At 39.7% G+C, this 13,143-nt stretch overlaps 1 protein-coding gene across 2 annotated transcripts in view; it reads left to right on the top strand.

The window, feature by feature from the left end:
- MEGF10 (multiple EGF like domains 10) overlaps window positions 1–13,143 on the top strand; it is a 180,653-nt gene that overhangs the window by 143,886 nt on the left and 23,624 nt on the right. For both annotated transcript variants that reach the window (XM_019478144.2, XM_006276658.4), the window contains exons 15-17: window positions 7,247–7,393; window positions 10,489–10,623; window positions 11,553–11,681. In XM_019478144.2, coding sequence (XP_019333689.2) covers window positions 7,247–7,393; window positions 10,489–10,623; window positions 11,553–11,681 — 411 coding nt within the window. The remainder of the gene's footprint in view (window positions 1–7,246; window positions 7,394–10,488; window positions 10,624–11,552; window positions 11,682–13,143) is intronic.

Raw genomic sequence — 13,143 nt, 5'->3', positions numbered from 1 at the left:
CTCCCAAGCCACAGCTCTCCTAGCCTTGGTGACCCTCACTCCCAACCTGCAGACCCCTTCCCCCCAGCCCTGCTGCCCACACAGCTCCTGCTGCCCCCAAAGAACCCTCCACCCCCTTTCCCCACTGGAGGGGAAGGCAGGGAACCCCCTGCCTCCCTGCCCTGCTGCAGCCCCGGTGCTGGCAGGCACCTGCCCCCCTCATTCTCACACACACACACACACCCACCTCTCCAAGCCCTGGCCTTACCTGCCTGCAGCTGCTAGGGCTTTTGATCAGACTCAGATGATGCTCCTCCCCTGCTCCCCACATCCCTATGCAGCTCCTTGCTGGGGCAAGCCAGGAAGTGCCAGGAAAGCAGAGGCAGAATACAGTCCTGGAAATTTGCTGATATTTAAAAAAACTGCCCAGATGGAGATGGGAGGACCCAAAAATAGGGTCCTGGAAAACCCAGATGTATGGTAACCATAGTGTATATGGTACTAATGTGCTGATGGAATCACGATTGCATGGAGGTGTGTCAAATGTCAGCTGTCAACTGAGGGAGATTTTCCTTTCGTTCACTCAGGATGCATACAAATGTTTGCTGCACCTGGTCTTTGATCGTGAGGCTTACTTTAAGTTTGGCTTACTCCCAATCATGGACCAGAAATAGCATGTATAGGCATTCACTGGTACCAGGAGCCATGCAGGGAACCCAGTGTAAGTAACTCCAGGTGGAGGGAAGGGCATGTGGGATTGAGGGAGTTTGGTGGGTCTGCAGTGAGGAGGGGCCAGTTGGCAGGTCCAGAGGGTCTGGTGCGTCTGCAACAGGGGTTGGTGTGTCCACACAGAGTGTAGTCCGTCCAGCAGTGGAAGTCAGGGGGTCTAAAAATAGCCCAGTTGGACACAGGGTAGGAAGAGCACAGTTTTGAGGTTGAGGCAAATGGCTGGGCTTTCCCAGACCCGGGGCTGCACTCTGAATACCTGAAAACATTTGCTAGACTGGCTTAACCCATTCCCGATCAGGTGAACTAACTTAGATCAGGCCTGCCATTTTTGGCCTGATTTAAACCCCCAAAATGTCTGCACAAATCAGCATTTTGATTAACCTAACTTTAGTTAGATCAATTTAAATGTAACATCTGTAAATACCCTCAGTTTGTCCCTGTAGTCGTGAAGTATAAAGGGTGCAGACAGAAGTGACAATTTTCACGTGATCTGGCCACACAAAGCAGTCTATAGCTGTGACCAAACACAAGTGCACAGCTGCAGACTGCTTTAGAAATGACCTATCAGGTGAAATCTGAACTGTCATTGCATAAGGGTTTAGATGAAGACGTTTCAAATCATAGCATTTTCTGTAACTTTTGTCTGCACTGCTTCCCAGCCTGTTACTATTTTCAGAATGAGAAGGGCAAAAGGGAGTTGAAGGAGTTTGGTTTGGGGGTTTTTTAACCCCTGTTGGAGGGTGGGGCAGTGTATTGGAGCCCTGCCCCCCAGTGCTGTCTGAGGAACCTGTAGAATGAGCTCCTTCTGTTCCCTTCCTCCCCTCCCATTCTGAAAACAGCATGGGCTGGCAGGGAGGAGGGGCTATTGCTAAGAGAAAGCAGCTGCAGGCTAGCAGTCAGGAGAGAGATTCGCCTCCTGCCTTGGAAACAACAGTGAACTTCTGTTTGGTCCCGGGGATTGTTGTAACTCAGCACACTTCCTGCAGAGCGTTCTTAGTTACAGCTGGGAGCTACACTTCTGTCTGCACCCAAAGTGGTTAGCTCAAATCTTGTGGTCACAGCAATGTTCAAAGTGGTATACTATTCTGACAGACATGAAATCAAATGTGGCCACAGATTTGTGATAATATTATACCTTAATAAAGGGCCTGTTGACTTGCCAAAGCAAGACCGCTGATACATGCTTTGGCTTTGTTTTACACTGAGTTTTATTGTGTCCCCTAACCTGTTTGAGTTATGCACTAGGACTGCTATGCAAAGGGGATACAGTAGCTTTAAAAACAATGGTTTCATTCTGGGGCAAAGAAAAAGGAAACGGGTAATTTTATTTAGTTATCCTGTGGCTGTTAAGAATATAACAGGTGAAGAATTAAGCAACTTTACTAGAGTGGCTGTGAAACTCCAGTCTAGCTTTTGAAAAGATCACCTGCTGAAATGCCAGGATGTCTTAAATATTACTAGGTTCTTCCTCCAATAAAATATTGGTATCATCTGCACGCTACAAAGCTCAGCTGCAGCAGGGGTTTTGTAGGAGGAGAGTGTCTCTGGCAGTTCTAACCCAGAGAGTCATGCTGATGAATCAAGAGTCTGAACCTCCCAGGCAAATTCTGTATGCTATTGTTTTGCGTTTTGCCAGTTTGAGACAATGCACTTCTGCCTATTCTTCTGACTGCCCCAGTTAGAAGTCAAGGCCTTTCCTTTCTCTTGATTTGAAACAGTGAGATCACTCCCAAATAGTATCTTCTTTAAGATTGTGCACACCTCCTCTGTGATGTTTCTATCAAAAATTCACCCCTACTACATTCACTTTTTTGTGTTGTTCATTCACTCATATAGTAGAGAATTATGGGGGCTCTCGTTGATATTATTCTTCTGTGTAGATGCACCTGTTTTCCTCTCACAAGTCTGAGTTTCTTTTGAACTGAAATGAGTTTAAACAACAGCTTGTTTCTCATGTGACTAAGAACAAAGGCTGGAACCCCGGCCCCACTGAACCCAATAGAAGTTTTGTCACTGGCTTCAGTGGGCCCAGGTGTTCAGGCAAGATTTTGAAAGCCTGTTTTTCTTCTTAGTTACATAGTAATATGTCTGAAATAAAGTTACTACACAGGACTTACAGCAGGACAAAAACGTATCTTGATTCTGCTTCCTGAGGAAGATTCCATATGCTATCGTGAGTACTAGTACAGTAGCATACTACGGAATTTATTGTATTTATCTTTTTGCTTTATGTTAGCTTGTGTTTCACAGACAAATGAAATTACAAGCTAGAAAGCAGTACTCAGTGTCTGGGAGTATACCTATAGCTTTGCCTTTGCAAATCAGAAATTATTATTTGTAGAATTTTGCAGAATTATTATTTTATCCCGTAGAACCGGACAAAAATAGCCCTTTATTTCTCAATCTGGGTTGATTCAAATGGATCACTCGATCTCAAAATATTCAATGTATAGCATATGGAGTACATAAATATTCTGTTAGGAAGAGTGGAAACACTGATTTCCAAAAAGAATTGTCTTCTCCATTCATGCAATTACAGATGCAGGGGGAATGCTGATTTGGATGTGAGGCCCCAAGCATAAAGCACTGGGCATTAAATGTATGAGCATTTCTTCAGAGCTGCTTAGCTGAAGTTTATCATGACCATTCAGCTATTGCCTAGCAACTTGTGAAGGCCATCAAAGAGCTCTTTGTTCGTAGTCCTGGCAAAAACATTTCCTCACAGATCTCCTTATCAGGATCAAAAACAACATACAAACTTAAAAAAAGATTGTATTACATAAGAAATAATTATATATTTTAAAATAGGAATGTTCATATGCAGGTATGTTATTGGCACCACTATTGTTATAGTTGTATCAAAATTTTCCTTTTAAATTCCCATAAAATCAGTTTTGCTATAAACCATACTGAAATTTACTGTAGAAAATCAAAGCCTGGAAAAGTTGTCTTCCATTGTTTTAATCCTTTTAAAATATCTGTTTCCTTAAAAGGCAAATTTACATTTAATTCATACATCTGTAAAAAAAAAATAAATACTCAGTTTCCTTGTGTTTGAGTTCTTGTTGTGCTCCTTTTAATAACAACTAATAGAAGGATTTTTTAACTATACACTTAACTGGTTAATATACCTGTCTACATACTCCCACCCCTTACCTACCTGCATACACACTGATAGTGGTATCTACCTTGTCCTTCTGAACTTGGATATGGTAACATTTCATTTATATTGAAACAGATGCAAAGTTCAGAATCATGTCAATAAATTATACTATAAAAATTGCAATATGGGGTCCTTATTAAAAATGCAACCTTTGCCTGTAAATATTACACGTTCTTTTTTAAGATGCCACATTTTCTTCTTTTGTTGAGCATAGGGGAATAAGCCTGTACCTGATTATCTTCCCATCAGAAAATACATGAGAATTGTATACAAAAAAGTAATCTTTGAGGTTTCTTCCTAATAATTATAGAGGAAGCTTGTCCACTTTTTATTCCTCCATAGTTGGGTTCCCAATCCTCATTGATCCTCAGAGTCCAGGGTTCTATATCCTTTCTACCTCAGTATCCCTTATACATCTTGACAGCGTGGCTTTCATAAACCATTATCTGTGCACAGCTCCAGGGGGTACAATTGAGACTGCTGTTGTATCCCACTTGTCTATCCCATTTTAGATTACGCTCTGTGGAAATTGTTGGCAACTGCTGACTTGTTAATAGTGACCATTGTGTATTGAAATACCATTGAAACCCATTAAAAGTCTGTGAAAAATAAGTTTTCACTGTAACAGGGTTCTACTGTGTGAAGCTGTGTATGATATGAAGGATAATGCATGAGCAAATGGTTTAGCAGGAGAGTATCAGGTATAATTCTAAAATTCTTTGCATTTTTCACCTTATGGTCTTTACAGATTTATAAACCAAGGCTAGAATTTTTAAGTGTGGAGACTTAATCAGGCTTCTAAAGCCATATTTAAGCATCTTCAAAATTACCATGGTTTCCAGATTCCCTTCTCCATATTACAATAATGTAATTAACATGTTAATCATGGCATAAATGGCAAGGGTGCTATACATGCACACAGTAAAATGACAAACCACCCATAAAAGTGTTCTACATTATATGTAAATTGTCAGCCCCAACCCTAGACCTGCAGGCATCTGGCTTTCAAGTTGCTAGTTTAGGGGGAGCCTGGGATCATGATTCCAGCCTTCCTCTGCACTGGCAGCAAGCAAGGGTGCGACTGGATTCTGATCCATGATACCAGAATTGTACCTCCTTCCATGTACCTGTGGCATGGCAGGAGGCACGATTGTTGGGATCAGGGAGCAGATTCCATGGCACCTCTAAATGGAAGTGTACCAGGGGTCTCAAGTCTCATTCTTCTCATTGTCTCCAAATAGGGGCTTTAGCATCTCTAAACATCAGACCACATAGTTAGGTGCCAAATTTGGATTTATTAGTCTAACTTTAGGTTCCCAATTTGAAAATACTGGTACCTATTAGTTGGATGCTGGTTTGTTTTGTGTTTTAAATATAAACAAGTCTGACAATGAAGTTGCCCATGTACGTAAAAATCAAATATAATGCGGGGAGTGGTAACAGTATATGAGGATTTTAACTCTTGGCAAATACTTCTTATTTTTTTTCAGGTCAATGGTAATCAAACAGTTGTGATCATCATATGGCTATTAGATGACCTGTGTTAAATGAGGGGGTGATCAATATTCGGATTCTAATGGGCAGATGTTTTCCTTATGGCTGGCACTATTTCAACTTCCTCTTTGACTGTCTTAGCAGAGAGGGCCAAAGATTTAAGAATCTGAAAGTTCACTTTTCCTCTAACCATAGAGATGGTTTGTTAATTAGATTCAGCACCTTGGCAGGGGACTTGGATTGGGGAGTTATTCTATATATAAATAGGGTAATGTTTTTCAGTGTTGTCACAAGCAGTAGATACCTTGTTTTCAAAGGGTTTAAAAAGATTTTTCTCAGCTATAATGCGAACTTGTCTATTTTGCTTATACAGAAGTTCAACAGTAAGGGTACCTGGAGCATATTTTGCTGGAAATACTTACAAAGCAAGTCATACTTTGTGGCTGGATTTGGTTCATTTTTTTTCTTTAGCCAAAGATTCATTCAAGAGAGGCACTACAATAATAGTTAATTGTTAATGAGAAGTACTGTAGACACAATAAGGTCCGAGTACCACAGTAGATGTTTCCTGGCATTTAACATTAGGGGTGGGGGGGTGAGCGAGGGAATTAAAGAATACCAGGAATGTTAGATTTGTACAGAAAAAAGTCTGTGATTAGTGAAAGTTCTGTCAGTGAAAGTCCTAATTAGAAGGTTATATTATGATTTATGCCTGCTTATGTATTGGGGTTCATGTCATGGTGAATGTATAATCAATTTTGTGCCAAACCAGATAGACAAAACACTGACTGACCAGGCTTCTTAGAAGCCTGCTGCAGCTAAGCATTTTGGAATGCTCACATGGCGTGTTCTGAAACCCTTTGTGTGTCCCACATTTTTCCATTTGGTATGAAGCTTAGCCATAATCAGCTCACCACTAATTAGAAGTCGTTCCATGTCCTGCTCACCATTATTACATGAAATTATCTCAGACCTTAAGAATTTTTACTTTCAGAAGACGAGTTTTTTCAGTGCCTTGCACAAAAGTGAAAATAAGCTTCTGTTGTTTTGAAATGACCGTTGTGAAGGACCTAAAAACCATTCTTTGTGCTGCGTCTATGTTTCCCTTTCACTTCTGCGCGCAGCTGGTACACAGTACATATCTATGAGAACATGAGGGATGGGTAAGGCCTAATTTTTAGAAAGGTCATGGAAGAAGACCAAAACATGTATAATACTGGGAGCTTCAGTACTGGAAATATTAGCTTTGCAAGGCTGAAGGTAACCTCCTGAAGAGTGCCTACACCAGTCTGGCTTGGCTGCAGCCTTACACACATCTTATGTCAGCAGGATGTAGCCTGAGGGGAGAATCCCATGGAGTTCATCTGTTTTGTGGGAAGAGAGCTCCAGAAATAATTTGCTGTTGCAGAGCCTAAGATTAGTCCCTAGGCACAAATCAGCAAAAGAAAAACATAATTGACCCAGGACTGTGGGGTTCAAAGAAAATAGCAGAGGGGGCAGTTCCTTCCTCCCTTTCCTATTTTAATCACCCCTAATATTATGGTTGATGATATTTTAATGCAATATCTTACTTAAGTGGGGAAAATTCAGTACTCATTAGAACATAGGGTTAAGATGATTAATAATGTTATTGCCTAATGGATCATACGTAACAGCTCCAAATGACCGTTTATAAAATGGGCTCTTCCATGCCCTTTATTAAAAAAAAATCTATGTCATGTAGTTTTCCTGGTTAAAAGGCCTGGGGTGAAACCCTGACCTTATTAAAATCAGTGGGTTTCAATAGGGTCAGAATTTCAATCCTGTTGTTCATTATTCGTGGCCGTTGAAATGTGAGTACTAGTGTGACTGGTGACGGTTCTGTGTCCTAATGGTTTGCAGGTATACACTGTGACAGCGTGTGTGCTGAGGGACAGTGGGGGCCGAACTGTTCATTGTCCTGTTACTGCAAAAATGGAGCTTCATGCTCTCCAGATGAAGGAATCTGTGAATGTGCACCAGGATACAGAGGCACCACTTGTCAAAGAAGTAAGGACAAAATCAGTGCTTTGAAATTCTCTTCTTCTCCTCCTGTCTTTAATAAACCTAGAGTATAATATGATATTGCTTTGTTAATTGTACTATGCAACAGTCTCTGCTTATGTATTTTAATTGTGCTAATTCACGAGCATATGGAAGCTCAAGCTTTATTTGTACTTCCTACCGCCAGGCTTTTTTCTTCTCATAACTCAAGTCTTTTACTTTTTTATTATTTGTTTCATGCCATGGTGGTGCCTAAAAAAAATAAAAGGCAATGACAGGTCCCTGCACCAGTAGCTTGTAAGGCCAAAATTTGCAAATATGGGCACCTAATTTTAGGCAACTTAATAATAAAAACCTGGTTTTAAGACGTTCGAAACACCTGTGTTTCCCATGTATTTCAGTGGAAGCTCCTAACCTAGTCATTGCTTTTATTTAACATTTATATTGCAATAACACCGCAAAGGCCACCCAGGTCAGTGCCTTGCTGTGTGTTAGGCACCAATATAATGTCCAGTGTGCAATGATTCTATATCTGCAAAAACATAGATATGAAGCATTTGTCAATTTAAAAGACACTTCATAGCAGAGAGAGAAAACGAGCAAGTGGACCAAGGTAGGGAATGGCAAAAACAAAAACAGAAATGGAAAAACAGAAATGTCTCTTTGCAGCCCAGCAGATTAAATGAGAGTAGTAATCCCTGCCTGCTACCTGCCTACCTATGTTCCTATTTGCGTTGTAGAACGGGCAGCAATTCAGAAAAGAGATATATGAATTATCTGTGTTTCCAAGTTCTATTTATTTAATGTTGCTGGAATAAATTACCAAGAGATAGGGTGTAGAGTAAGAGGAATAAGAACTAGAGATGGATGCTTGAGGAACCTACCCCCCACTCCATCCAAAAGCAGGAAGGGAAGGAAGAAGACCCACCAAATGATTCCTGAAAGGTAGAAGGAGAACCAGGACAGGAAGCTGCAAATGCTTACGAATGGTAGAATTTCAAGAAAGATATGGTCTACCCAAGGGGTGGCCAACCTGCAGCACAAACAGCCTTTGTGTTTGGCACCCAGCAGATTAGAGAGGGGACAGGCAATACAATGGGCAGGACACAGGGAGCAGAAAGAAGAGCAGCAGATAGGACAGAGAAAGGGGATTAGGTTGGGACTCCAGAGGGTATGGGGCTAATTTGTGGCATGCCTGCCAAAAAAGGTTGATTCTTACTGATCTATCCTAAGGTTATATGCCTAACATTGCTGTAGCATTAGTATTTTCTAAGCATTTCTAGGTATGTAATTATTCTCACCATTTCTTGCATGCATCTGAGAAGTATTTGCAGTAAATCAGTTAATCCAAAAGATGACTAAATAAAGGTAAAGCTTTATTTAGTGGCTTGGAATTATTTGGTGCCACAATTTTAGTGGATTCCATAAAATAACGTTAACTCAAATTCAGAGTCAGTCCCTCATGTGTCACCTAGAGATCATGAAGATCAAGATCACACAAATTAATCTGGACCAAATCAAAAAGTGACTTTTCTATAAGCAGGATGATCTTATGACTGATCCACTGCTTCCCTTGAAAGGACAGAAGCTTTCTGAAAGGATCTGACCATGTAACTTATATCAAGTGTATACTTCAGAGGCTGCATTTTGAGCTAAATTTAAATATTTAAAGGACACAACTTTATTTTTTTTAAAAACAATCATTGCAATTGTACAATGGACAACTTGAAGCACTGTTGAATCCCTTGATTTATAGAAAAGAAGGGATTAGAAATAAAGAAAGAGAAATTCCATGCAACAGACTTCAGTCCATTTATAAATGACTGGTGATGTAGCTCTGAAGTACAGATTATCCTTGACATAAAAATATAAATAAAGGCCCCAGTGTTTCTGGTCTCAGTTTGTGTAAAAAACAGGGAAGTGGCATGTGGCTGTCTGCACTGTGTTAATGAATGTAATGAGTATCTAATTGGAAGGATGGTTGCAAAACATCTGTACCTGCTCCTTTTAGTCAATAGGGTGATGGGCTGAAGTGATTTAGATTTTTCTCACAAGTGAGGAAAAGCACAAGAAGTCAATAATACCAAAGCCTCAAAACAACTTTTTCCTCTTAAGGCTAAAACAGCCCTATTTCATTCTTCTGCGTATTGTGTAACACGTATTGTGATTTGTTTTTTCCCCCAAATCCTTTCCTTTAATTTTAGAATGTTTTGCAATTATTGTGCAAGTAAATTGTTTTGTTTATCCTCTTCTTACCCAGGAATATGTTGGGTTGGTATCGTATTCTGTCACATGTTTTGTCTGCATACTTTAGTCATTATTCTGTTGCTGAATTGCAGGCCATGCACCCCCCCCCCCCCCCCCCCCCCCCAAGGATCAGTAGACTTGTACAGGACATGCATGAGGCTAGTATTTGACTGTGTCATTATTAACTCTAAAGCTAGGAACAGACATTTGTCCCTGTGTTTATCCTAGAATATAAATATCTTGGGATTGGCATGTACATGCATCATCCTTCTAATCAGGGTTTAGGGAGTGGCAGAATTAAATGCTGATTTTTCTGCCATTGATTCAGTGATGCAATTGAGGGATAACTGTACAGGTATACTTTGCAATATCCTGGGATAAACTGTTACTACCTGTTATTCAGAAAATGTTTTTAGCATTTATCCCAGAACAGTGGACATGAACATATGTACATTTGCACTTTTTTCCCAGGATAAAAGGGTTTATTCTAGGATAAATGCAATATCCATGTGTAAGCTAACAGAAATCAATGCTGCTGTACACTGCAACTGCTGTTTGGTAGCCCACTTTGGTACCATTTTTTCAAGTGCTAGAATGTCTCTAGATTGTAGTAATTTCTTTAGGATAGGGTCTACATCTTACATGTCAGTAAAGTATTATGATATACTCATTGGAATTATATAAATATAAAAATAACCAGTTCAATAGCTATGTTTTCAGGTAATGAGACTGAACTAGAAGTGGCAGGTAGACAGCACTGAACTGGTTAACTGTTAACTCATTTAGCTGTTGAAGACTGTGGTGATATAGAAAATACAAAAAGGACTATCAGTACTTTTTCTTTCTGGTTTCAGTTTGTTCTCCTGGGTTTTATGGACATCGTTGTAGCCAGACCTGTCCCCAGTGTGTTCACAGCAGTGGCCCTTGCCATCATGTTACCGGACTTTGTGATTGCTTACCAGGATTCACAGGTGCCCTCTGCAATGAAGGTACAAACCCTCTTTAATAAAGGTCCCTGTATAGGATGCAGGGGTCAAATGTTTCAGTTTTTTATTGTGTGTATTCCATACCTCCAGGGACCACATGACCTTAAAATACCATATTTTCTTGCCTACAATATACCCCCAAATATAATACTTAACTTTTTTTTTTTGAAAGGCAGAATGAAAAAAAGGATTTTTCTATATTTTGGCTATTCCAGGCAGGGGCATAGACTAATCTTCATATGATTTACCCTCCCCTTCCTGCATAACTACAGCTGAATTCCTACCTGCTAGATCTTTGTAAAGAGCTAAAGGGGCTGTGCTAAAGAGGCTATGAAACAGAAAGACAGAAGCCGGCAACAAAATTGCCCTAAGAAAGGTTGGCTTGATTAGTAGAACATTAAAACTATTTAAGAGGAGACAGCTCATTAACACCTCTAGCATGAAAAACAATAATCCATTTAGTCAATTGACTCCAGCTGCTTGAATAGTAATACCACAGCTGCTGCAAAGTGGAGCAGGTACTTCCAACTCTGGGGAGATAATCAGCTTCCCTGCTTTCTACATGCACTGCAATTTTGCAGGGGTTGGGGGAGCACAAGGGGGAGATATGTTGTATGTGAGAAACTATGGTAATCCCTATATTTTTTTTCTATCTGTAGTTTGTAAATGCAGAAATTAAAGCCAGAATTTAAAAAAATGCAGCCCTTAAAATCTGAAAAATGTTTTTCTTGACACTTTGGAGAGATCATGCTCTTTAGAAAGCAAATTATTTATGTAATATAAATATACTTGATTGCATTTATAACAATATTTACTAAATACATTTTTTCTTGATCCAAGATACCACATTTAAAAATCAAATTTAAAAATTTTAAAAATAGAGGAAAAAATACAATTGTAAGTTACTGATAGGCTGTGACACTTCTTCACAGTGTGTCCCAGTGGCAGATTTGGCAAAAACTGTGCTGGCATCTGTACATGCACCAACAATGGAACATGTAATCCCATCGACAGATCTTGTCAATGTTACCCTGGTTGGATTGGCAGTGATTGCTCTCAGCGTAAGTACCATTTTTTTTTTTTATTTTTTTTTTTTTTTTTTTTTTGGCCCATGAGATGCCTTATAAATCTACTAGGCAGGGTTCAGCTCCTTTTAATCCTCTTGTTGATGGTGAAGAAATTGTCATACCAGACTGATAAATCATAAGGACGTCCCTGGTATACAATTAAGAGATGTTCGCTTACATTGCATTTTAAATGCATTATCATTAATATTTGCCATATGAATGTGGTATAGAAGTTTTGCTATGGCAAATTCAAACATTAAGATTCATTATGCATTTATCTAACTATAGACATGGCCCATGTCACCATCTTCTGGGAGCACCTCACGCCCACTACTAAATTTGTCCACAGAGAACTCTTGTGAGGTATGGAAGTAATATTATTATCATCTCCATTTTATGGAGGGGCAAGGGGAATTGACTGATCCCTGGTTTCCTTATAATTGGTAGAGATCCATATTGTATTAAATATGGAATTCCTACCAATATTTCTGCTGGGTCTACCTGAGTGAGTAATTACTACAATAAATTAAATATTTGACATCGGTATTTTTTGGGATGCATAGCCAATTACAACAGTAACCTCAGTACCCAGTCTTGTACCTTGAACAAAAAAACTTCAGGGGAATGTTTTGTGAGCAGGGGCAGAGAGATTAGATTCCAAAGGTATGTTTTTATGAGCCAGCTAAAAAGCCAAATACATTAATTCGGGTGAAGCACAGTGCTAAATAGCTATTGCTTCCAATACCCAGGCTTACTTGTTTAGTTAACATTTCTATCTCTGCTTAGTACTGTGTTGTACTTATATATAAAAGAAGGGCTGTTCATTGTCCCAGGAGATGAATCTCTTAATAACATGCCTCATTTATTTCAGTCACTCAGTTTGTCTAATTCAGGTTAACTGGCTATGTTCCAGAGCAGTGCCACATCTGGTTAATCTGAAGATTTGTTGGCTAAATTCTAAAAAGTGGTTAGCACCCACAACTGCCATTAGTACCACAGGAAAAATTTAAGGTGTACTTCTCCAGTTAAACTCAATGGCAAAATTCTTTGTTAGATGACTGTTCTTGTTCTGCCATTTTCAGCTCCATGCTAGGGTGGGAGTATTTGGGAAGAGGCCATGCTCACTCTCATGAGCAACTCAAGAAAGTGATGCCAGACAAATTAATGGTGTTTCTGTTAACAATGTGCTCATGACCACAAGAGAGGAAGTTTATTTGGTTTGTGCTGGGGCTTTTATTTCTCATGGAAGATAATGGTTTCATTGATTGCTACATGAACTGGAGGCCTCCTTGATACTAACTAACCTCTTTTCTGTGTGCGACCTGCCATTCTTTTTTGGCTGACCACTAACTTCATGCAATGCATTAACAATATTCTTCATCTCGCACAACCTGAAAACATCAGAAAAAGGCAAAAGCGAAATTCAAAGAAGCAGATATTTCTTGCAAAAGATTTT

This window comes from Alligator mississippiensis, chromosome 3, assembly GCF_030867095.1.
Source record: "Alligator mississippiensis isolate rAllMis1 chromosome 3, rAllMis1, whole genome shotgun sequence".
NCBI lineage: Eukaryota > Metazoa > Chordata > Crocodylia > Alligatoridae > Alligator > Alligator mississippiensis.
This window is presented reverse-complemented; position numbering and strand designations above follow the sequence as displayed.